At 44.4% G+C, this 25,631-nt stretch overlaps 1 protein-coding gene across 2 annotated transcripts in view; it reads left to right on the forward strand.

Moving 5' to 3' along the window:
- The first annotated feature begins 15,936 nt into the window (after positions 1 to 15,936).
- The window catches only part of LOC140492000 (organic cation/carnitine transporter 2-like), a 126,221-nt gene continuing 116,526 nt past the window's right edge, over positions 15,937 to 25,631 (forward strand). For both annotated transcript variants that reach the window (XR_011963463.1, XM_072590577.1), the window contains exon 1: positions 15,937 to 16,417. Coding sequence is in view for 1 of the 2 variants with exons in the window: in XM_072590577.1 (XP_072446678.1) it covers positions 16,028 to 16,417 (390 nt within the window). In the remaining variant the exon portion in view is untranslated. The remainder of the gene's footprint in view (positions 16,418 to 25,631) is intronic.

The raw sequence follows: 25,631 nt of genomic DNA on the forward strand, positions 1-25,631 counted from the left end.
TCTGTTACAACTGGAACAAACTCTAATATTTTACGTACTACCTTATGTTGGGATGTGTAATTTTTGAAGAGAAAACATCTGGGATATTTATTGCGTAGCTAAAGCTTGTTAAAATTCAACCTTCTTGAGCAGCTTACTCTCCCGTGGGATGGTTATGTAAATTTTACAAAACCAAAACTTTCTATGTTTATGAAATTGGCTACCTTGAACTCAGTAGACAGAATTTATCAGAGAAATACTCGTGATCTAAGGTAGCTCTGAAAAGGAGTTAAATGATATAAAATAGGCATTGTGGCATGGTGGCTCAGTGGTTAGCATTGCTGCCTCACAGCATCAGGGACTTGAGTTCGATTCCAGCCTCAGGTGACTGTGTGGAGCTTGCATATTTTCCTCGTGTCTGTATGGGTCTTCCTCTCAAAATCCAAAGACTTGCAGGTTAGGTGAGTTGACCTTGCTATAGTGCTCAGGGAAGGGATGTGTAGGTTAGCTGCATTAGCTAAGGGTAAATGTAGAGTAATGGGTCTGGGTGAGATACTCTTCAGAGGGTCGATGTGGACTTATTGGGCCATAATGTAGGGATTCTACGAAATCACATCCTTTGCTCTTCAGAGTGTCCTTGTGATCTTTTTTTCTTGTCCTCCCTTGGAGTGCTGGCCATTTGAGAGTAAATGTTGAGAACTGTGTGCTGCCAAGCACGGGTACAGAAATCTATGGGTATAGGCAGGCAGATATAAATGTACTGGTACTGTAGGAAATAGCATTATTCCTCATGACCATTGTATCATAACCTGTCGTTGAGCAATACCCACCCTGACTGATTTGAATGCAATGTCAATCCCACTAATGAGGTGACAATGAATTACGAGTTCATGATTCTCCCTAACCAATTTCCAAACCTATAAAAAGTAGAAGAAATAGTTTGTTTCACTTTTAAAGTATCTTAGTTGAAGGCATTGTTGCAGATATGCGAGGAACTGTCATTGGTTCCATGATGAGGAACAGATCATGCTGAGGCAATTGCTGTGATTGAAACATGACACTTATTTTTCCAGTATATTGTTCAATGTATTTTACTGGCAACCTTGTCAAGCTGTCGAAGATGAATATGTGCATGTGCATTATTCAGTTGTCTATCCTGACTGTTGGGCTGCCAACTCAAGTTGGATTTGTTCCTGGAAGTTTCATCATATCCTGCCTCTAAGATCCCAACCAGTCACACCAGTCCCAACCAGATATTTTTGCAACTAATCAGTAAAAGTGTTACATGAAAATAAATATTTTAAAAAGTCAATGACTTTTATCCTGGATTGATCGTTGCAATGTACAGGAGATTCCTCTTTAATGATTGCAGACTTTAGGACATTCCTAGAATTTTTAACTCTGCTCCAACATCATCCAGCTCATGTGCTTGATATGGTCTCTAATGGTTGCGGCAATACTCGAGCCTCAGAAAGTATGTTGTTAAGGAAAGGACCCATAGGGCTCAGGTTTCTATGACCATCAGCTGCAATGGGACAAAAGCAGTTTCCTCATCCTTCTCTTTTATCATTGGTTGCTCTACTCAGTCATGACCTGTGTCCCCATCGCACCCCCCCCCCCACCAAGTAAATAACTCGTCTTGCTCCAACAGAGGCAAAATATCACAGATACTCGATATCTGAACCAAATTCTGAAAAAGTCAGACCAAGCTCGAACTGTTAACTCTGTTTTTGACTCCATAGATGCTATCAGACTTGCTGCAGCATTCTCAATGTTTTTCTCCCTTGCTTGCTCATCGTATGCAAGCCATGGCATATTTGCTTCTAACTTCTGAGTACATTTCCAATTGGAAATCTAGGTTATCCAGAAAAATGGGAATGAAGTGCAACCTTGAAATATTTGAAAAATTATCACTAATTCCTCTGAACAGAATACTGAAAATATTGTAGATGTCTCAACTGATGACAATCAGAAATTTCTACGCTGCTCACAATGAGATCCTGAGATTCTGAGGTGGCGTCCAGCAAATGCTGTCTCAGACTGTTCTTTCAACATGAATTCTAAAAAAAATTGTTAGCTCCTTTATCGATGTCTGCATGTAGTCCACCTTGGACTCCCTTATAGCACAAAGTTGAGGAGATTTTGTTTTCCCTGTTATGGTTGTGTGGTTTTGGATGCTGCCTGAGAGGCAGTTTGGGGGGCGGGGTGGTCATTAAATATTTTAAAGGAGGAGATATAGCAATATCATTGCACTATGTTATTAAAATGTGCCACAAATAAGCTACATTGATTTGATTTACTTAACGATCTCTTGTCAGGTTATTTATAGCTAAACCAAAAATGTACTGTAGAATGTTTTTGAGGCACAGCTTGTGCTTCGAATGCTGCAAAGAAGAGAGCTTGTGCCTGACTATCGTGTGACAACATTCAGCTTCTTGGCAACTTTGTATGTTGAGCTCCTTAAAGGGTGTTAGCGCCTCACTGGGGCACTGTACTACAAGTCAAGCCCAGCTATTCCTAGAGGCATTGTAAAAGTTAAAGAGTTTTAAGAAGTATGCAAAATGTACCAATTTACCTTTCCTTTAGACTCAAGTTGACAGAAAATATGGACCATGTTTTCGCAAATGTTACTATTAATTACAAGTAACTCTGGGATCCAGGTAAACAATTCTAAACGGCTGGCATATAACTTTACTAATTAAAACTCTAATGCTCTTCAAAACTATTTTTCACACGTGTACATGCATGCGTGAATACACACACACACACTTGCGCGCACACACACACACGAGTGTACGGGACAGAGGAAAAACTTGGAAAGAAATTGAATGGTGTCTGTTGACAGGATCTACTGAAATTGTTCTTTGGGTCAACTTGAAATCGCTGGTCAGACACTGCTTCTTTCTTTATCAAATGCTTTTCATGAGGCACGGGTTCACTTATGAAAGGTCTCTGACATATTTATTAAAGTCACAGCTTACTGCTGAAGGAAAGATAAACTGATTTTCTTCAGGCTAAAGCAGATTTTACCACAGAGAACAAAGATAGCTGCTGAGTTGGTGGAGATTTGATAAGCTTCACTGTATCTTGTTCAAAACCTCAACTGTTCAGCTGCATGAAAGCCAATCACAATTGCCAAGCAGAAGGCCTTTGTCATCAATAACTGGTCACTAGTTCACAGACTAAGCAACTACTTGTATCAAACAAAGCTTTATCTGTACACAATCGCTCAGCTCCAGTTTATCCACAAACCCCACTTTAACTATTGCTCAAACAAGCAGTGTATAAATGGGGCTTACAATGAGTGTCAGGTTACTTACTTTCAAAACATGCAACAATCTTTGACTTTTAATCATGTTCTCATTTCAGTCCACAATGAGAAATGCAGAATTTCTTTTGTAAAAAACAGTCTTTACCAAGATGAAAACACACTTTCTCCAGAGATTGCTCTTGTCTGTTACAACAAAAAATACTGGGAACAGAAAAACCAGTTTTGCAAGGATAGGTGTGATGTAATGTGTATTATTTATTTTGATATTTTAATATAGGCAATTTTAGAATTTGGATTTGTGGTAGGCATATAGGTTTGGTTTGAGTGTCTGAAGAGGCTAAATGAATACATTTTAAGTATTTCTGTAGCCATGGTGATTTCTCTTAAAAACATTATGAGACAGAGTTCTTTGGGTTTTCATCAGGAGAAAATAAACTATTGTGCATTTGGCTTTCAATTTGGAAGGTTAACAATTTTACTGGAAAAAAAATTGCTTGTCGAAAGCCATTTTAGATCCAGTTTGACAGATTTCATAGAAATCAAGACTGAAGCTGGATGTGTGAAACAATTGCTTTTTAAAAAAGAAGTGTTAAGAAAGAGGGTATCTCAATATAAAGAGTTTAGTTTGAAAGTTCCAGATAAAACATTTTTGACTAAAACCCTGAAGGGGTTTAGAACCTGAACAAGTCTAAGTCTGGGTGTAATAAAATTCAAGGTATCTGACTCTCAAGATGTGGGATTGAAACCGCTGTGAAATTAAAACTATAGATTTAAAAGGAGAGGAAATTGTCCCTGGTGTGAATACTGTGAAGGACTGCTTTTGGGATTAATGAAATTGTGTGCTCCTAAATCTTCAAACCTGTGATTTATGTAAATGGTTTGGTTTATACCATTTTTTCTTCATGACTTTTGTTTAATAAACTTGATTTATTAAAAACAAATCTGCAGCATTGTACACTTGTGTTTCAGCAAAGACCAACTTGTTAAAACCAACTAATGAACAAGATATGATCTATCTAACCAGACTTTAGTCTGGGATCTGACTTGGATCAGACATTTTTGGATGTTTGAAGTTCTTGTCTCTTCTTATCTCTATATGTTGATTCTTACTCTGGTGTTCTGTCATTGTCTGGGTGTGTTCTTTCCTGCATGCCCACAATTGATGTATTTTATCCTTCTCGTAGCTAGCTTCAGTCCCTCATTTAGCATTGTTACATTAGGTGTCGCGACTTCATAAAATCTGGGCTTACTGTACATTTTGGAAACTTATGCAGGTAGCCACATTCCCATTGTGGCCAGTGTGACCATGACATTTTGTCCTAAGTGTAATGGTATTTCACATATGCACTCCAGTCAGGCACTAATTCATTCTCCTGTGTTTGCGAAGAAGTGTGCCTTGCATCTTGGCGAATTTGGATAGCTGGTTACTTGGCAAAGTTGTTCTTGTATTCTGAACATGAACTATCAGTTGAGCATAGAAGAATATCAATGATTTGATTGAGTGGGCAGAAAAATGACAAATAGAAATCAAACCAAGGAATATCAGGTTATGCTTTTGGGAGAACAATAAAATAAAGGGAATACAGAGTAAATGGGAGGGTTTTGAAAGTGAGGGGCCTTGGAGTGTCATGTCCACAGGTCCCTGAAGTTTGAAGGACAGGAAAATAATGTACATGGATTTATAAAACCATATAATTTTCTGATTTGGAGGAGCCAGTGTTGGACCGGAGTGGACAAAGTTAAAAATCACACAATACTAGGTTATAATCCAACAGCTTTATTTCTTTTTTTTTGTTTGTGGACTAAAATGGAAACAGTACTGTTTTAATACCAAAGGACCATGGAAGGATTTGCTGTACTTATAAAACAAGTTAGTGAAACTCATTTTGTGTACCATTTATACTGTTGCTTTATTCAAACAGTGGGAGAAGATATTTGTAGAAGGCATGATTTACAGAGTGCAACATGGCCAGTAATAGTTAGCTGTTTGGATTCTGCAATTGTGACTAAGCATGGATGCAAATGGTCATCAGCCTGATGACAACTCTGGTTCCTGGGCAACTAAACAGCATTTTGTTGTGAACAAAATAGAAACCTTGTGGTGCTGTGGTATTACCTCTGGGCCAGGAGATACAGGTGCAAGTCCCACCTGCTCCAGAAGTGTGACCTAACATCTTTGAACATGTTTCTTAGAAATTATGTAGAAGAAAGTGAGGACTGCAGATGCTGGAGATCAGAGCTGAAAAATGTGTTGCTGGAAAAGCGCAGAAACTCTTCTTCAGAAGTGCTTATGCCCAAAACGTTGATTCTCCTGCTCCTTGGATGCTGCCTGACCTGCTGCGCTTTTCCAGCAACACATTATTCAGCTCTTAGAAATTTTGTAAAAGATGTCAATGTTCAGTTCTTTTAAAATCAAGACTCGATGAAGGCCAGGAATCTGAAATTGCAGAAAATTTCAGCAGCTCTTGTAGTGCACTGATGTGGTATTGTCCCTACCTCTGAGCCAAGAGAGCTGTCTTCAAGTCTCACCTGTTCCAGACATGATCATTGAATATTAAAAAAAGAAGCCTTTGAACTGCTGGAAGGACACATGATACGTCCCTCTTTCTGTCTGCAGCAAAATATTTGAAGAGTTAAGAAAGTCAGTTATGTTCTCCAACCAGTCACTGTAACCTGTCACCTTTAACCAGTCATTAAGAGACTTTGTAGCTAGTGCAACAATCACCCTGTTCCTCCTATGAAGAAGTGAAAGAACCTAGTGAAAAGAGGTCAAAGAACAGAAAAAAACTTAGCTAGCAAATTGGAATTTCAATTAATTTTGTGGATGCATTCTTTTGACCATGTTTCCCTTTTTTTCTATCTCCACCTCTAAACATTCTTTTGTTTATCTGTTCCTGTCTGTATATGTGTGTAGGGCTATTTAAAGGTGTCTTAACTCGTAATGCTTGATGTTAATAGTTCATAATGGCTTACTTGTGATTACAATACATTTCTTTGTAATCGTCACTATTCTTGTTAAATGTATGAATTGCTCAGTGTTTTCAGATAACATGATTCTGGGATGTTGCATGTTTTGATTTAATTATTAACTTTTGTAGCAATCCCCAGAGTGGCTGAACTTGAGAAGCAGTGTGTTTTCCCAAATGACTTGGAACAGATGCATTCCTTCCTGGGCAAGGGATTGAATACCAACAGAGGGATGTAATGCTGGTGATATATAAGACGTTGCTCAAACCACAGCTGAGCTTTTGTACATAGGTTTGGTCAGCACATTGCAGGAAGGGGTTGAAAATGTGTTGCTGGAAAAGCGCAGCAGGTCAGGCAGCATTCAAGGAGCAGGAGAATCGACATTTCGGGCATGAGCCCTTCTTCAGGAATGAGGAAAGTGTGCCAAGCAGGCTAAGATAAAAGGTAGGGAGGAGGGACTTGGGGGAGGGGTGTTGGAAATGTGATAGGTGGAAGGAGGTTAAGGTGAGGATGATAGGCCGGAATGGGGTTGGGGGGGGAGAGGTCAGGAAGAAGATTGCAGGTTAGGAAGGTGGTACTGAGTTTGAGGGTTGGGACTGAGACAAGGTGGGGGGAGGGGAAATGAGGAAAATGGAAAAGTCTGAGTTCAACCCTTGTGGTTGGAGGGTTCCTAGGCGGAAGATGAGGCGCTCTTCCTCCAGCCGTCATGTTGCTATGGTCTGGCGATGGAGGAGTCCAAGAACCTGCATGTCCTTGGTGGAGTGGGAGGGGGAGTTGAAGTGTTGAGCCACGGGGTGGTTGGGTTGGTTGGTCCGGGTGTCCCAGAGGTGTTCTCTGAAACGTTCCGCAAGTAGGCGGCCTGTCTCCCCAATATAGAGGAGGCCACATCGGGTGCAGCGGATGCAATAAATGATGTGTGTGGAGGTGCAGGTGAATTTGTGGCGGATATGGAAGGATCCCTTGGGGCCTTGGAGGGAAGTAAAGGGGGAGGTGTGGGCGCAAGTTTTGCATTTCTTGCGGTTGCAGGGGAAGGTGCTGGGAGTGGAGGTTGGGTTGGTGGGGGGTGTGGACCTGACGAGGGAATCACGAAGGGAGTGGTCTTTTCGGAACGCTGATAGGGGAGGGGAGGGAAATATATCCCTGGTAGTGGGGTCCGTTTGGAGGTGGCGGAAATGACGATGGATGATACGATGTATATGGAAGTTGGTGGATTAGTAGGTGAAGACCAGTGGGGTTCTGTCCTGGTGGCGATTGTAGGGGCGGCACTCCAGAGCAGAGGAGCGGGAAGTGGAGGAGATGCGGTGGAGAGCATCGTCGATCACGTCCGGGGGGGAAATTGCGGTCTTTGAAGAAGGAGGCCATCTGGGTTGTTCGGTATTGGAACTGGTCCTCCTGGGAGCAGATGCGGCGGAGACGAAGTAATTGGGAATATGGGATGGCGTTTTTACAGGGGGCAGGGTGGGAGGAGGTGTAGTCGAGATAGCTGTGGAAGTCGGTCGGTTTATAGTAAATATCCGTGTTGATTCGGTCACCCGAGATAGAAAAGGAGCGGTCTAGGAAGGGGAGGGAGGAGTCTCAGACGGTCCAGGTAAATTTTAGGTCGGGGTGGAAGGTGTTGGTAAAGTGGATGAACTGTTCAACCTCCTTGTGGGAGCACGAGGCAGCGCCGATTCAGTCATCGATGCAGTGGAGGAACAGGTGGGGTGTGGTGCCAGTGTAGCAGCGGAAGATGGACTGTTCCACATATCCTACGAAGAGGCAGGCATAGCTGGGGCCCGTGCGGGCGCCCATGGCTACTCCTTTGGTTTGGAGGAAGTGGGAGGATTGGAAAGAGAAGTTGTTCAGAGTGAGGACCAGTTCAGTCAGTCAAAGGAGGGTGTCGGTGGAAGGGTACTGGTTGGTACGGCGGGAAAGGAAGAAGCGGAGGGCTTTAAGTCCTTCGTGATGGGGGATGGAGGTGTACAGGGACTGGATGTCCATGGTGAAGATAAGGCATTGGGGACCGGGGAAGCGAAAATCATGGAGGAGGTGGAGGGTGTGGGTGGTATCCCAAACGTAGGTGGGGAGTTCTTGGACTAAGGAGGACAGGACCGTTTCGAGGTATGCAGAGATGAGTTCGGTGGGGCAGGAGCAGGCTGAGACAATGGGTCGGCCGGGGCAGTCAGGTTTGTGGATTTTGGGCAGGAGGTAGAAACGGGCGGTGTGGGGTTGTGAGACTGAGGTTGGAGGTAGTGGATGGGAGGTCCCTGAGGTGATGAGGTTATGGATGGTCTGGGAGATGATGGTTTGGTGGTGGGAGGTGGGGTCATAGTCAAGGGGGCAGTAGGAGGAGGTGTCCGTGAGCTGGTGTTTAGCGTCAGCGGTATAAAGGTCGGTGCACCAAACTACTACCGCGCCTCCCTTGTCTGCCGGTTTGATAGTGAGGTTGGGGTTGGACCGGAGGGAGTGAAGGACTGCACGTTCCAAGGGTGAGAGGTTGGAGTGCGTGAGAGGGGTGGAGAGGTTGAGGCGGTTAATGTCGCGGTGGCAGACTTCTCCAGTTTCCTCATTTCCCCTCCCCCAACCTTGTCTCAGTCCCAATCCTCAAACTCTGCACCACCTTCCTAACCTGCAATCTTCTTCCTGACCTCTTCACCCCCACCCCCACTCCGGCCTATCACCCTCACCTTAACCTCCTTCCACCTATCGCATTTCCAACGCCCCTCCCCCAAGTCCCTCCTCCCTATCTTTTATCTTAGCCTGCTGGACACACTTTCCTCATTCCTGAAGAAGGGGTCATGCCCGAAACATCGATTCTCCTGCTCCTTGGATGCTGCCTGACCTGCTGTGCTTTTCCAGCAACACATTTTCAGCTCTGATCTCCAGCATCTGTAGTCCTCACTTTCTCCCAAAACATTGCAGGAAGGACATCTTACTCAAGTGACTACAAAGGAGATTTACAGCAATGCTGCTATGACTTAGAGATTATAGCTGTGAGGAAACTTTGGATAGAGTAGGGCTATTTTCATTAGAACAGAGGAGGTTGAAGGGGTGTCTTATTAGAGATATAAAACTAATGAGGGGCCTAGATAGTTTGGGCTGATCTGTTCCACTAGCAAATGGGGTCCTGAGCCGCATCCTCTCCTTTTCATCTTTATCATAATGTTTTGCCATTTCGGCAGTGATGGCAGAGGAAGGCAGCATTGGTGGTGTGATGGTGGGCCTGGCCTAGCACAGGGGGACTCACGAGGATGGCAGCAAGGCGGTGGCAGCAGTAGTTGGTGGGACTGGCATAGGATTCATTGTCGCTAGGGGATGCACATCTCATGGTGGCAGTGAGGGTGGGCCCAGTGTGGGATTCATGGCAGAGGCAGCAGCAACAGCAATGATGTGAGGAGGGGCCGAGCACAAGTGTGGGATCGTGTTCAAATAATGACCAAAATCAGTGAATAGTAAAAATAGTCTGTTTTATTCAGCAATCATAGCACAACTTCGAGGCAGCAATAGATCCTGAAATACATTTCTTACACTAGCCCTTTTATACACAGTTCCTACATATATTAAAATTCCATTACTATAGTGTTACATTGTTTTATCTATAGTACACAAATGTTTGAAAGGCTTCTATCCTGGGAGACAGGAGATGGGTTAAAACAACCAGTGGAGTGCCACAAGGATCGGTGCTGGGTCCTCTACTTTTCGTCATTTTTATAAAGGATTTGGATGTGAATATCGGAGATATAGTTAGTAAGTTTGCAGATGACACCAAAATTGGAGGTGTAGTGGACAGCAAAGAAGGTTACCTCAGATTACAACGGGATCTTGATTAGATGGACCAATGAACTGAGGAGTGGCAGATGGAATTTAATTTAGATAAATGTGAGGTGTTGCATTTTGGAAAAGCATATCTTAGTAGGACTTATATACTTAATGGTAAGGTCCTAGGGAGTGTTGCTGAACAAAGAGACCTTGGAGTGCAGGTTCATAGCTCCTTGAAAGTAGAGTCACAAGTACATAGAATAGTGAAGAAGGCGTTTGATATGCTTTCCTTTATTGGTCAGAGTACTGAGTACAGGAGTTGGGATGTCATGTTGCGGCTATACAGGACATTGGTTAGGACACTTTTGGAATATTGCATACAATTCTGGTCTCCTTCCTATCGGAAGAATGTTGTGAAACTTGAAAGGGTCCAGAAAATATTTACATGGATGTTGCCAGGGTTGGAGGATTTGAGCTATAGGAAGAGGTTGAATAGGCTGGGGCTGCTTTCCTTGGAGCATCGGAGGCTGAGGGGTGACCTTTTAGAGGTTTACAAAATCATGAGGGGCATGGATAGGATAAATAGACAAGGTCTTTTCCCTGGGGTGGGGAAGTCCAGAACTAGAAAGCATAGGTTTAGGGTGAGAGGGGAAAGATATAAAAGAGACTTAAGGGAGCAACCTTTCACACAGAGGGTGGTGTGTGTATGGAATGAGCTGCCAGAGGAAGTGATGGAGGCTGGTACAATTACAACATTTAAAAGGCATCACGATGAGTGTATGAATAGGAAGAGTTTGGATGGATATGGGCCAGGTGCTGGCAAATGGGACTAGATTGGGTTGGGATATCTGATCAGCATGGATGGGTTGGATCGAAGGGTCTGTTTCTGTGCTGTACACCCCGATGACTCTATATTCTAAGCGCTGGCTGTTATTTCTGATGAGATTAAGAGTGTCTGCCTGGTCTGCTTCCAGAATTAAGAGGTGTTAGTTCTTTTGTCTTTTAAGTTAGTAAATGTTAGTAAAAATACTAGACTTGTATGCTTTAAGTAAATTAGAAATTGTACAATTGGAATCAACAGGAACATCAAATGTTTATGGCAAGATAAGAAAGCAAATATGAAAAGCAAAGAACTCTGAGAAAAACTGCCAGCTAACATGAGTAAAAAGAATGGTGTTAGAAGAATTTATTAGCTTAATGCTAGCTCAGATATTGGTGTGTTTGTAATGTTTGTACATAATAGCTAGTTATTGATGAAGGGCTTTTGCCCGAAATGTCAATTTTCCTGCTCCTCGGTTCCTCTCCAGGCGTCCCCAACAGTACCCTTCCACTGACACTCTCATTCGTTTGGCCGAACTGGTCCTCACCCTTAACAATTTCTCCTTTGAATCCTCCCACTTCCTCCAGACCAAAGGGGTAGCCATGGGCACACGTATGGGCCCCAGCTATACCTGTCTCTTTGTTGGCTATGTAGAACAGTTGATCTTCCGTAATTACACCGGCACCACTCCCCACCTCTTCCTCCGCTACATTGATGACTGCATTAGCGCCACCTCGTGCTCCCGCGAGGAGGTTGAGCAATTCATCAACTTCACCAACACATTCCACCCTAACCTTAAATTTACCTGGACCATCTCTGACACCTTGTTCCCCTTCCTGGACCTCTCCATCTCCATTAGTGACGACCGACTTGACACTGACATTTTTTACAAACCCACCAACTCCCACAGCTACCTGGATTACACCTCTTCCCACCCTATCTCTTGCAAAAATGCCATCCCGTATTCCCAATTTCTCCGCCTCCGCCGTATCTGCTCCCAGGAGGACCAGTTCCACCATAGAACACACCAGATGGCCTCCTTCTTTAGAGACCGTAATTTCCCTTCCCACGTGGTTAAAGATGCCCTCCAACGCATCTCGTCCACATCCCGCACCTCCGCCCTCAGACCCCACCCCTCCAACCGTAACAAGGACAGAACGCCCCTGGTGCTCACCTTCCACCCTACAAACCTTCGCATAAACCAAATCATCCGCCAACATTTCTGCCACCTCCAAAAAGACCCCACCACCAGGGATATATTTCCCTCCCCACCCCTTTCCGCCTTCCGCAAAGACCGTTCCCTCCGCGACTACCTGGTCAGGTCCATATCCCCCTAGGACCCACCCTCCCATTCTGGCACTTTCCCCTGCCACCGCAGGAACTGTAAAACCTGTGCCCACACCTCCTCTCTCACCTCTATCCAAGGCCCTAAAGGAGCCTTCCACATCCATCAAAGTTTTACCTGCACATCCACTAATATCATTTATTGTATCCATTGCTCCCGATGTGGTCTCCTCTACATTGGGGAGACTGGGCGCCTCCTAGCAGAGCGCTTTAGGGAACATCTCCGAGACACCCACACCAATCAACCAAACTGCCCCGTGGCCCAACATTTCAACTCCCCTTCCCACTCTGCCAAGGACATGGAGGTCCTGGGCCTCCTTTACCGCCGCTCCCTCACCACCAGACGCCTGGAGGAAGAACGCCTCATCTTCCGCCTCGGAACACTTCAAACCCAGGGCATCAATGTGGACTTCAACAGCTTCCTCATTTCCCCTTCCCCCACCCCATCCTAGTTTCAAACTTCCAGCTCAGCACTGTCTCCTTGACTTGTCCGGACTTGTCCGACCTGCCTATCTCCTTTTCCACCTATCCACTCCACCCTCTCCTCCTTCACCTATCACCTTCCTCTCCTCCCCACTCACCCATTGTACTCTGTGCTACTCTCTCCCCATCCCCACCCTCCTCTAGTTTATCTCTCCACGCCTCAGGCTCACTGCCTTTATTCCTGATGAAGGGCTTTTGCCCGAAACGTCGATTTCGCTGCTCGTTGGATGCTGCCTGAACTGCTGTGCTCTTCCAGCACCACTAATCCAGTATTTGGTTTTCAGCATCTGCAGTCATTGTTTTTACCTTACTGCCTGACCTGCTGTGCTTTTCCAGCACCACTCTAATCTAGACTCTGGTTTCCAGCATCCACAGTCCTTGTTTTTACCTAGTTATTGTAACACATCTCGTCAATTCTTCAATAAAATGATAGCATTTCTAGTTTTTGTTACAAGGGCTAAACAGAAAGTGTTGAGGAGTTGGGTAAAATACCCTGCTGGAGGTAAAAGCCCACATCAAATAGGATGCGTTTCAATCAGCTGGCTGCCTACACTGAGCTTGGAGTCAGAGAATTATCATGATCTATAGCACAGAAATAGATCCTTCAGTCCAACTCGTCCACATTGACCAGGTACCCCAAAGTAATCTAATCCCATTTGCCAGCATCTGGCCCATATCCCTCTAAACCCTTCCTATTCACATACCCATCCAGATGCTTTTTAAATGTTATCATTGTACAAGCCTCCACACCTCCTCTGGCAGCTCATTCGATACATGCACTACACTCTGTGAGAAAACATTGCCCCTTAGATCCCTTTTTAATCTTTGCCCTCTCGCCTTAAACCTACGCCCTCTAATTTTGGACTCCCCTAACTGGGGAAAAGACCTTGGCTATTCACCCTACCCTTCCTCATGATTTTACAAACCTCTATAAGGTCACCCCTCAGCCTCCAATGCTCCAGGGAAAAGGCCCCAGTCTATTCAGTCGTTCCCTATAGCTCAAATCCTCCAACCCTGACAACATCCTTGTAACTTTTTCCGAACCCTTTCAAGTTTCACAGGAGTTACTCACAGTTTGAGAAACAAAAAAAGGCTTTTCTTCTGTTTTTTCTGTACTGAGGTTTCATGATTGCTGTTTCGACTCATGGCCTTGAAAATTGCAAGTGATTTCTTCTTTGTTCTGCTTTTGTTAAAGAAAAAATGTACCCGAGCTGTATACCGTACAATGATAATATTGTTATTTAAATAGAACACAAATGAGGAAATATGAACTCGATTTACTTGAAGATTTCCAATTTGTTTAATAATAACTAAAGTGATAAATATGTAATAATCTTCACACAGGTACTACAGTACAAGTGTTACAAAGAAGAGGTTGCGGCCTGTGGTCATGTGATGACATCTGGGAGCTGGTCTTATTTGCAAGTTGAGTTTCTTAAAGGGACATCATTCCAAACAGACAGACACAATACAGTTTTTTTTATTGGCAGAGGGGAAGCCAGTATCGGATCTTCCTGCGGGCTCATATACATGTAAATATAGCCTTGTACAAGTAAGACTGAAGCCTTTGGTTTATTTCTTGGATAGTGACCAACTGCAATATATGCTTGTTTTCTTCATATGCTATTGGACAGAACTGAATTGTATTTGTGATTAAATGTGTAAAGACTTTTAATGAATGAAGTACATTTTTGAAATTAAAAAAAAGTAAAACTTGCAAATGATAAATACTGGTCTGGCTTGTTTTTGCTCCCCCTCCCACTACGTCTAGTGGTTCATTTTCAAGTTCGAATCCAGCCTCGGGCGACTGTCTGTGTGGAGTTTGCACAGTCTCCCCGTGTCTGCGTGGGTTTCCCCCAGGTGCTCCGGTTTCCTCCCACAGTCCAAAGATGTGCAGGTCGGGTGAACTGGCATTGCTAAATTTCCCCATAGTGTATGGGGCATTAGTTAGAGGGAAAAGGGGTTTGAGTGGGTTACTCTTTGGAGGGTCGGGGTGGATTTGTTGGGCCGAAGGGCCTGTTTCCACACTGTAGGGAATCTAATCTAATCAATTTAGGGTGGCATGGTGGCTCAGTGGTAGGCACTACTGCCTCATAGCACTAGGGTCCCAGGTTCTGGATTAGTGGTGCTGGAAGAGCACAGCAGTTCAGGCAGCATCCAAGTAGCTTCGAAATAGATGTTTCGGGCAAAAGCCCTTCATCAGGAATAAAGGCAGTGAGGCTGAAGCGTGGAGAGATAAGCTAGAGGAGGGTGGGGGTGGGGTGAAAGTAGCATAGAGTATAATGGGTGAGTGGGGGAGGGGATGAAGGTGATAGGTCAGGGAGGAGAGGGTGGAATGGATAGGTGGAAAAGGAGATAGGCAGGTCGGACAAGTCCGGACAAGTCATGGGGACAGTTACTGAGCTGGAATTTAGAACTAGGGTGAGGTAGGGGAAGGGGAAATGAGGAAACTGTTGAAGTCCACATTGATGCCCTGGGGTTGAAGTGTTCCAAGGCGGAAGATGAGGCGTTCTTCCTCCAGCCGTCTGGTGGTGAGGGAGCGGCGGTGAAGGAGGTCCAGGACCTCCATGTCCTCGGCAGAGTGGGAGGGGGAGTTGAAATTGGGCCACGGGACGGTGTGGTTGATTGGTGCGGGTGTCCCGGAAATGTTCCCTAAAGCGCTCTGCTAGGAGGCGCCCAGTTTCCCCAATGTAGAGGAGACCGCATCGGGAGCAATGGATACAATAAATAATATTGGTGGATGTGCAGGTAAAACTTTGATGGATGTGGAAGGCTCCTTTATTAGGGGCCCAGGTTCGATTCTAGCCTTGGGCAACTGGCTGTGTGGAGTCTCCTCCCACAGGCCAAAGATGTGCAGGTCAGGTGAGTTGGTCATGCTAAATTGCATTAGTCAGAGGGAAGTGGGTCTGGTTGAGTTTCTCTTTGGAGGGTTGGTGTGGACTGGTTGGGCTGAAAGGCCTGTTTCCACACTGTTTTCCTGTTGTTTTATCTCTGGGAGGCAATGAACATCATCAATAGTAGGTGAAAATATGGACTTGGAAACTGAAACAGATCAGAATGATCTTATTGAACAGCAGAGCAAATTCAATGCCTACTTCTTCTGAAAATGCCTTGCAGCTTGTAAACAGAAATTGTAATCTTTGTTAACAAAAAATATTTGGGGCGACAATAGAAATCGTGGGAAGAGCAAGAAATACTTCAATGGCTGGCAGATGAGCAATTCACTGAAAGAACCCCTTTAAGAATTCAGTAGGATTGGGAGGAGTTAACCGTTGTGAGCATGGTGCAGTATTTATAGTGGAGGCGATTGAGTTTAAAGCGGAGTTTTAAATTATTCAAGTCTGTAGTTCCGGTCTGCCTCCTGACGACAAGTTGCTGCAGCTTAACGGAAGAGAGTTACTGCCCGTTCTCCCACTGTCACTAACATGCGGGATTACGATGAAATCACCGCTTTTCTCGGAGAATGGGGACCCTTTCAGAAAATTATCTTCTTCCTTTTGAGCATCAGTGTCTTCCCCAATGGTTTCTGCGGAATGTCCATAGTTTTTGTCGGGGATATTCCTGAACACCGCTGTTTAATTCCCGGGAACCTCAACCTGAGTGAAGCGTGGATGAACCGCACGATCCCTCTGGAACAAGACAAGGACAAACTCCAGTACAGCAAATGTAGACGGTACCGGTTGGATGTGATCAGGAACCTCTCGGAGATATTCCCTGACCCAGATTCCGTCAATATTTCTGAGGTGGGACAGGAGCCCTGTTTGGATGGATGGGTGTACAGTAAGGAGCAGTACATCTCCACCATCGTCAGCGAGGTAAGCGGCTGGAGCAACCACAGGGTTAGACTGGGGGTAGTTTGTAGTGCTCAGAGCAGCGGGAGTTGAGGACAATTTTTTAAAGGAAACTGAGACACTTGTGTCTTAATAAACCAAATGGCAGACGCATCTCGATCAAAAATCGTGACCCGATAACTGCAATTCTTTATGCTATGTAACTAAGGGCCAGATTTAAACGTTTAGCTCCTGGTTTTGTGTTTGATTTGAATTTTAAATCGTTTCTTTTTTTTAATGGATTCAGCTCGCTCCTCCGGTTTTTTTTTACGTTTAATTCCATTAACGTTTTTCAGGCATCACGTCAACAGGCAGCTCACGTTTGTCTCAAATTTAGCAAAGGGAATGAATGCCTGAGTAACGATTCAGATTGAACTGGCAGATGCTGGGAGCAATGATGGTGGCGAATGAGCTGCCCAGGGGGACGCGGCTGGGGAACTCATGGCATCAGGGGATTTTCGAGAGGTTTCTTCAAATGCCTGAATCCAAAAAAAAACACATGGGTGGTAGGATTGGAAAAAGAATGTTGAGGCAACATGTTTTATTGATATCGGAGTGGTATTTTCCCAGATGATCTTTTCTGTAAGTTTTTGTGTTTGCCATTCGTACCAGTACCCAATACTAGGGAAGAGTTGTTTGGAGGTAATTTATCGTCATCACTTCTCTTTCTGTGTTTGCTTTGTCTTTGGCCCACCTAGTGATTAGGGCTCGAGGATACTTCACGGTACAATATCTTTTGTTCTTCGATAACAAGATCTATCGCGTGGTGGCAATAAGTACAACTTCACTTTCACAGGCAGGATGACTAGGAAGGTGGGAAACTGGTACGGTACATTTTTTGTGTGCCTATTTGCTTGAAACATTGCTCGGGACCTGAACAGTGTTGGCTATGGTGAGATTTAAAGTGAAAGGGGGCCTGGTGAGGGATGCCAGAAGAAACTCCTTGCATCTCTTGCGAATCTGCTAGATGGCGGAGGCAAATTTCTCACTAAGCCATAGTGAGTTGCTGACTGAAGGGCATTACAGCTTGTTAAATAACTGATTCATTAATATTTAGCATCCTACCTCAGCAAATATGTCCCAATAAGCTCGATATCAAGAAGCCTTGACGTGGAAGTCAGATTGGGTACCCGGTGACTTTGACTAACCATTGGCTGTGAATAGTCTCCATGTTGCTCAGCACCTCAGGGTGTGACCCATACTGGCCAGCCAGAACCAGCCCTCATTAGTGGGTATTGGCATCCTACATTTGCCAACTTGTCATGATCCTCATGGCACCTGATCAACACATCGGCAAGTTACTTGGGAAGTACAGTGCTGCACTGCAGTGTTCATTGGCCTTGAATATTGAAAGACTGCTGCATGGTCATTTTTTTTTACCCAGGGACTGGCACACAGATTGGGCCAGGCTGAGCCATGGGGGTGCTCACTTGCTGTCTTCGAACTCACTCGCTTTGTGCCTACCTGCATGCTCACAGCATCCATGCCTGTTGCCATGCTGGTGCTTCAGCCAGAGCTAAAGGATATTGGTGGCACTGCAATGAGGTGCTTTTCTCTGCAGCCAAACAGGCTCACTGTCAGTAAGGATCTGTCTGGGATTCTGCATGGCATGCTAAGATTTCATCTAACATCTGCAGCATGTTCCAACTGCCTGCATACCAAGCTCTCTGCATGTTTATGCAAATAACTGACCATGTTGGGTGTGGGTGGGAGCTAGTCCATACTTCAGTCAAAGGGAGGGGGTAATGAGTGCTTTCAGTAATCCAGATATCATCAGCTGCATACACACAGTCCTGGAGCAATTGACACAATTAGCTGTCCATTCGGTTCAGGTATAGTCTGGAGATATGCCCAACTACAGTCCAGGGAATAGTCAATGGTCAGTCCTGTAGGTTCACTGCAGGCCAATTGGGGAATATCATATTATTCATCACTGACCAACAAAGAGAGCAGCAGGGATCTGATCAGTCACGCCTGGAGGCTATTCATTGAAGTCGGTTGGAGTACTATGGGGAATGCAGTCCTTGGGTGGGATCTGTGCATTGTAAAGAATTTTATTTTTCTGACTTTTGATTTGTGGACTAAAATGGGAAAGGAATGCTTTTAAATCCAACGACCGTGAAAGGCATTGCTGCGCTTTCTAAAAGGGAGGGACTGAATTTCATTGAAATAATGTTCACCCTGCTGCCTTGTTCAAGCAGTGAGCGAGGAAGTCAAGTTATTTTCTCCCATCACTTGCTTTAAAATGTTGCTTTTAACTGACAAGTCAACAACTTGATAACTTGTGAACCAGTCACTCTGCCTCATGCAAAGAAGTGGAAATTACCAGGAGAGAAGAATAGGTTGAAGAATAGCCAATTCTGACAAGCTCAAGGATCATCTCAGTGAGCCCTTTGGACACAGTCATGGAACTGCCTTCTGTTTTTTCACTCCTCCACCATGGCTTATTGTCAGTGTTTGTATGTATGGGGAGATGGCTTTAGAAGAGAGTTAGAATTTCACAGGGAGAGTTATACACCAACAGTTTATATATTCTAGCTGCAGTTAAACAACCATGTCTTACTGAGAGATGATGTTCACTCGAAATTTCCAAGAGATTCTGAAATCACTAGTGCTTCAGTAAATTAAAATCAAGCTCCGAGTTTGACATGACCTGAAAATTATCATCCAATAAGGCATTCTTCAGATTTGGAATGAGACACTGATTCTTGACAAGTAGACTGTTGGGTAAAGATCAGAGACCAGCCTGTTCTCACAGTGATTAGCAAACATGTTCTGACTGATTTCACGAAACAGCAACCAGTATCCAGAAAATTGACTGATTTGTTTCTTTAGTCCAGTGATAAAGAAATGTCTTCATTTAAATAAAAACTACTCATAGGACTTGCACGTCACTGGCAAGGCTATATTTATTCCCAACCTCTAATTGACCTGAGAAGATGGTGGACTTTTCTAAACAGCTGCTGGTCGAAGCAACATTTTGTTGGAGACAAAAATACTGTAGATGCTGATATCAAAATACTGTAAACACCCTGCCCCTCCTATCCACTTTATCTGCAGCTCCCCTTACAACTTCCTTAGTCCTGAAGAAGAGTAACACCTGAATCTTCTACACCTCCTGCTGCTACCTGGCTTGCTGTGTTCTTCCAACCGCCTGTCAATCTGAGCAACACAGTTGAATAGCTGCTGAGGCATTGTCGGAATGCAGATGACAATGGTCTGGAGTTACACAGAGCAAACTGGATGAGGCCAACAGCATTCCTTCCCTAATAAATATGACTAATGCAGATGGGCTTTTTAAAATACTAGCAGTTTCACAATCCATTTTAACGATACTAGCTTTACATCTCCTTTCCAAATTTTTCAAAAACCTCTGTTGAAATGTTCAAACTTCATTTTGGGATTTGAATTCCGTTTTTCTTTTGCAATAATAGTCTAGAATGTTGAATTAATAGCCCAATCACACAAACACTGCATGACTAGATAGTGGGACAAATATTTGCATGCCCACTATCAGCATTATGGAGGTTGCCATTGCCCAGAAAGGAAACTGTACTCGCAATATGAACACATTAGCTAAAGAGCCGGTCAAAGTCTAGCAATCCTGCAGGTGCGTAACTCACTCCTGACTCCTCAAAGCCCGTGCATCGACAAGGAGCAAGTCAGGAGTGCAATGGAATACTTCCCTGGATGAATGAAATTTCAATAATATTCAAGAAGCTTAACACCATCTAGGCAAAGCAGCCCACTTGATTGGCATCACATTCACAAGGACCCACTCAGTCCACTGCTGATGTTCAGTAGCAGCAGTATGTACTATCTACAAGATGCACTGCGTAAATTCACTAATGCTGCTTACACAGCACATTCTAAACCACAACCATTATCAGTGAGAATGCCAAGGACAGCAAATATATGGGAACAACACCACCACCTGAAAGTTTCCCCTCCAAACCACTCGCCGTCCTAACGTGGAAGTCTTTCCTTCAGTGTTGCTGCGTCAAAACCTTGAAACTCCCTCACTAATAGCTTTTTGTGACTGCCTACATTAAATTGATTGGAGCGGTCAAGAAGGCAGCTCAGCACCATCTTCTCAAGGACACTTAGGAATGGATAATACTGGCCCAGCCGAAAAAGCTCACATCCCATGATGATTGTGTTTTTTTAAAAAAAATAATGTTTCAATGATACATTCAGTGAATGATGTACCAGGTTTTCAAATTTAAATTTGACAATATGTTCTTTCTATTTCTCTTAAATATTTTCCATTTAATAGGCTACACTGCAGAATTGAAGCCCATTAAATAAATGTGGCATGGATATAAATTGGCTAAAGGACAAGAAGAAAAGAACAATTATATTGGTGAACAGCCATTATTTGGCCTGGATGAAGATATATAGTGGATTTCTCTAGGGATCAATGAAAGAACAATCGCTTTAATGATTCATAATAATGTCATGGATGTGGATATGAAGAGTATAATTTCAATGTTTGCAAATGATACAATTAGGGTATGGAGTGGTGTTTGCGAGAAAAGCTGTTGGAATGGGTAGACATGAGGCAGATGAAATTGATGTAGAGAAATGCAAAGTGATACATTCTTTAGAATTAAGAAAGGCAATACAAGCCAAACAGGAATGGTATCATGGTGATTATGTTACTGGAATAGTAACCCATAGGACTAGACTAGCATTTTCAATTTGATTAATTGTTAATATTTATAATTAAAAGCGTAGCGCAGAAATGAGAATCACGAAGCTGTTGGATTGCAGGAGAACACTGGATTGCTGGAAAAAAAACCCATCAGCTTCTCTGATGTTGTTTTAGCAAAAGAAATCTACCATGCTTCCCTGATTTGACTGGTGCAGATCTAAGCTCTCAGTAATGCTAAAATGCAACGTAGTTGATTCTTATATGCCTCTGAAATGTCATAGTTGAAAAATGTGTGGCTGGAAAAGCACAGCAAGTCAGGCAGCATCCAAGGAGCAGGAGTGTCGACATATCAGTATTGTAGGGGGTGGGCTAAGGGTGCTGAGAGAGAAACAGGAGGGTAGTGGGGTGGTTGGGGGGAAGGTTGCTGGGAAGGCAATAGGTAGATGCAGGAGGGGGTGATAATGATAGGTCAGAGGGGAGGGTGGAGCAGATAGGTTGGAAGGAAAATGGACAGGGAGGACATTTCAAGAGCGCATTGTCAAGTTGGAGGGTTGGATCTGGAATGAGGTGGGTGGAGGGGTGACTAGGAAACCAGTGAAGTCGATTTTGATGCTGTGTGGTCCCAAGGCGGAAGATGAGGTATTCTTCCTCCAGTCATCGGATGGCTTAGCTATGACAGTGGAGGATGTCCTTGACGGAGTGGGATGGGGAGTTGAAATGGTCGGCCACAGGGCAGTGGGGTTGTTGGGTGCGTGTGCCCTGGAGATGTTCCCTAAAATATTCTACAAGTTGATGTCCTGTCTTCCCGATGTAGAGGAGACCACATCTAGAGCTATGGACACAATAGATGAGGTGTTTGGATGTGCAGGAAAATCTCTGCTGGGTGTGAAAAGATCCACTGGTGCCTTGGATGGAGGTGAGGGGGTAGGTGTGGGTGCACGGTTTACACCTCTTGCAGCGGCAAAGGAAGGTGCTGGGAGTGAAGGGTGGGTTGGTGTGGGGTGTGGACGTAACGAGCAAGTCACAGAGGGAATGGTCTCTGCAAACGCAGAAAGGGGTGGGGAGGAAATTATATCTTATATTCCCGGAACCCTGCACCGCCTGGTTCTACCTCTTACTCAAAATCCACAAGCCCGATTGCCCCAGTCAACCTATCACCTCCGCCTGCTCCTGCTGCACCAAAATTATCTCGTCATGTCTTGACACCATCATGTCCCCCTTGGTCCAAGAAATCCCCACATACATTCAGGACCCCACCCACGCCCTCCACCACCACCATGACTTTCATTTCCCAGCCCCCAAAGCCTCATCTTCACCATGGACATCCAGTCCCTGTACACGTCCATCTGCCATGATGAAGGTCACCAAGCCCTCCGTTTCTTTCTTTACCTACCAACCCAAACAGTACCCCTCCATCGACACACTCATCTGACTGGCGGAAACTGGTCCTCACCTTCAACAATTTCTCCTTTGAATTTTCCCACTTCCTTCAGACCAAAGGGATAGCCATGGGCACATGCATGGCCCCAGCTATGCCTGTCTCATTGTAGGATACATGGAACAGTCCATCTTCCGCAATTACGCCGGCACCATCCCCCACTTTTCATCTGCTACATTGATGACTGTATTGGTGCCACCTCATGCTCCCACTAGAAGATTGAACAGTTCATCAGCTTCACTAACACCTTCCACCCTGACCTTAAGTTCACCTGGACCATCTTGGACACCTCCCTCTCCTTGCTGGACATCTCCGTCTCCATCTCTGGCAACTAACGTAACAAGGACATCTATTTCAAACCCACCCCCTCCCATGGCTGCCTGGACTACACGTCCTCTCAACAGCCCCCACCCCCAGTAAAAATGTGATCCCTTACTCCCAATTCCTCCGCCCCCCTGTATCTGCTCCCAAGGTGAGCAATTTCAGTTCCATGACATCCCAGATGGCCTACTCTTTCTAGGACTTCAACTTTCCCTCTCACATGATCAACAATGCCCTCTAATGCATTTCCTGCACGCCACCCTTCCAACCACAACAAGGCTAGAACCCCCTAATCCTCACCTCCACCCCAGATACAGCACACAATCTCCAGATACAGCACATTATCCTCTGGAATTTCCACCAGCTACAATCAGACACCACCAGCAGAGATGTAGTTCCCTCCCCACCTCTATCTTCATTCCACAGAAACCATTCTCTCCATGACTCCCTCGTTAGGTCCACACTCCCCACCAATCCACCCTTCACTCCTGGCACTTTCCCATTCCACTGCCAGAGGTGTAAAACCTGGGCCCACATATCCCCTGTCACCTCCATCCAAGGCCCCAAAGGATCTTTTCAGATCCAGCAGAATCTTCCTGCACATCCAACATCCAAACAACTTATCTACTGTGTCCATTGCTCTTAATATGGTCTCCTCCATATCAGGGAGACAGGACGCCAACTCATGGAACACTTCAGAGAACATCTCTGGGGCACGTGCATCAAACAACCGCACTGCCCTGTGGCCGACCACTTCAACACCTCCTCCCACTCTGCCAAGGACATGCATGTCCTGGGCCTCCTCCTCCGCCAAATCCTAGCCACTCAACACCTGGAGGAAGAATGCCTCACCTTCCGCCTTCAGGCCCTTCAACCACACACCATCATCATAAATTTTTGCTAGTTTCCTAAAATCCCCTAACCCCACCTCATCCCAAATCCAACCCTCCAACTTGGCCTCACCATCTTGAACTATCTTACCTGTCCATCTTCCTTCCCACCTATCTGCTCCACCCTCCCCTTTGACCTATCACTATCACACCCACCTGCACATACCTATTGCCTTCCCAGCTACCTTCCTCCCATCCCCACTTCCAAACACACTCTCCTGTTTATCTCTCAGCCCCCGTTCCCCCTCCAACCCCCCACATTCCTGATGAAGAACTTATGCCCAAAACGTTGACTCTCCTGCTTCTCGGGTGCTGCCTGACCTGCGGTGCTTTTCCAGCGCCACACTTTTCAACTCTGATCTCCAGCATCTGCAGTCCTCACTTTCTCCTAGCATCAGGAATGCCCTGGCCTACATGTCATTTCACCATTGCAGGATCAAAATCCTGAAGATGCATCCCTTCAAACATTTTGTGCTTTTACAAATGTTACGACATGGAGTAAACCCTCCTGCTTAATTTAAACCAGCAATACAGAAAAAAGTTATCCCATGCCGTAATCTGTGTAAACCCGAGAGGCCTAAAACTATTTAAAGTAAAAATTAACAACTTTATTTCTTAAAGTATAACAGAGAATAATTAAATGATCGAAATGGTGTCTTTCCTCATTCGTGTATGTAAGGACAACACATCCATCCTAGGACAAGCCAAACAAAGACACGCACAAGAATTCTGAGAGGCATGGCATTCCAACCGGAACTCTATCAACAAACACATCAAGTTAGACCCCATCTACCACCCCCTGAGAAAAGGAAGAGGAAGTGACTTCACCACAGGAAATGACATCACCAACCCAAAGAAACATAAACATATAAATAGAAAGCAGGAATTTTCAGCAGTGCTTCGCCTGAGGCCCACTAAAGATATTACCTAGTAGGGTGATGAAATGTCTGGAAATGAACCTTCAAGCTCAGCGAGCAAACTTACATCCAAAACCTCTTATCACAAAACCAGGCAGCCTTTGGTTCTTCTCTGTAGTCCTGTCTTTTTTTCCTTCTTCTTGCGGATTCTGCTTCATAGGTTACTGATTGATAAAGGTACCTTTAAGAGAGCTATTTTTTGGGCAGCCTTTACATGTTGGTGGCTTGGCAGTTCTCTTCCCAACTGTTTAATTTTCCCTGGTCTTATATCCCCATATCATCAGATTGTGTTATTGGCTTTTAAGATTATCAATATATTCAATTCAAACTTGATTGGAGGTTGGTATTTTAGGGTATAATTTAAACTGACTGGTCGAATTTGAATTTGTTTTTGTCTCCAGGCAACCAGCTAATCGAGTTGTTCGACCAAATGTTACTTTTTTTTAGAACACTTGGCGCTGTCAGGTAGTTCTATTCTATGAGCTAATAACTTTCTTAAAGGTACACACCCACATCTTCGTAACACAGCACATGGACTAAAGGCTGCTCATTTCAGGACACTTGGGAATGGGCAATAAATGCTGGTCTCAGAAACAATGCATAGCTAAAACAGAATAAGCAGTATACATTTAAGGAGGGGTGTGGAGAGGGCATAAATAGAGAATGTTAAGAGTATATATGCAGAAATCATTTGAAGTTGGCAGGAGAGACTGAGAAATCAACTGATTTGCAAATGGAATCTCAGGTTTCATTAATGGAAATATAAAATGTAAAAATAAGGGTCCATGATGAATCTTTATTTAAAAAAAATGAGTTTGTCACACTGGAGCAGGTATAACATACAAAATTAAGATACTGTGGATGCTGAAGGTCTAAAATAGAAACAGAAAAAACCCATAGAATCTCATTAGGCCGGAAGCATGATGAACAGAGCTAATGTTTCTAGTTTTAATGATTGATATTACACCAAGATCTGTTT

This window comes from Chiloscyllium punctatum, chromosome 20 (genome assembly GCF_047496795.1).
Source record: "Chiloscyllium punctatum isolate Juve2018m chromosome 20, sChiPun1.3, whole genome shotgun sequence".
In the NCBI taxonomy this organism is placed as follows: domain Eukaryota; kingdom Metazoa; phylum Chordata; class Chondrichthyes; order Orectolobiformes; family Hemiscylliidae; genus Chiloscyllium; species Chiloscyllium punctatum.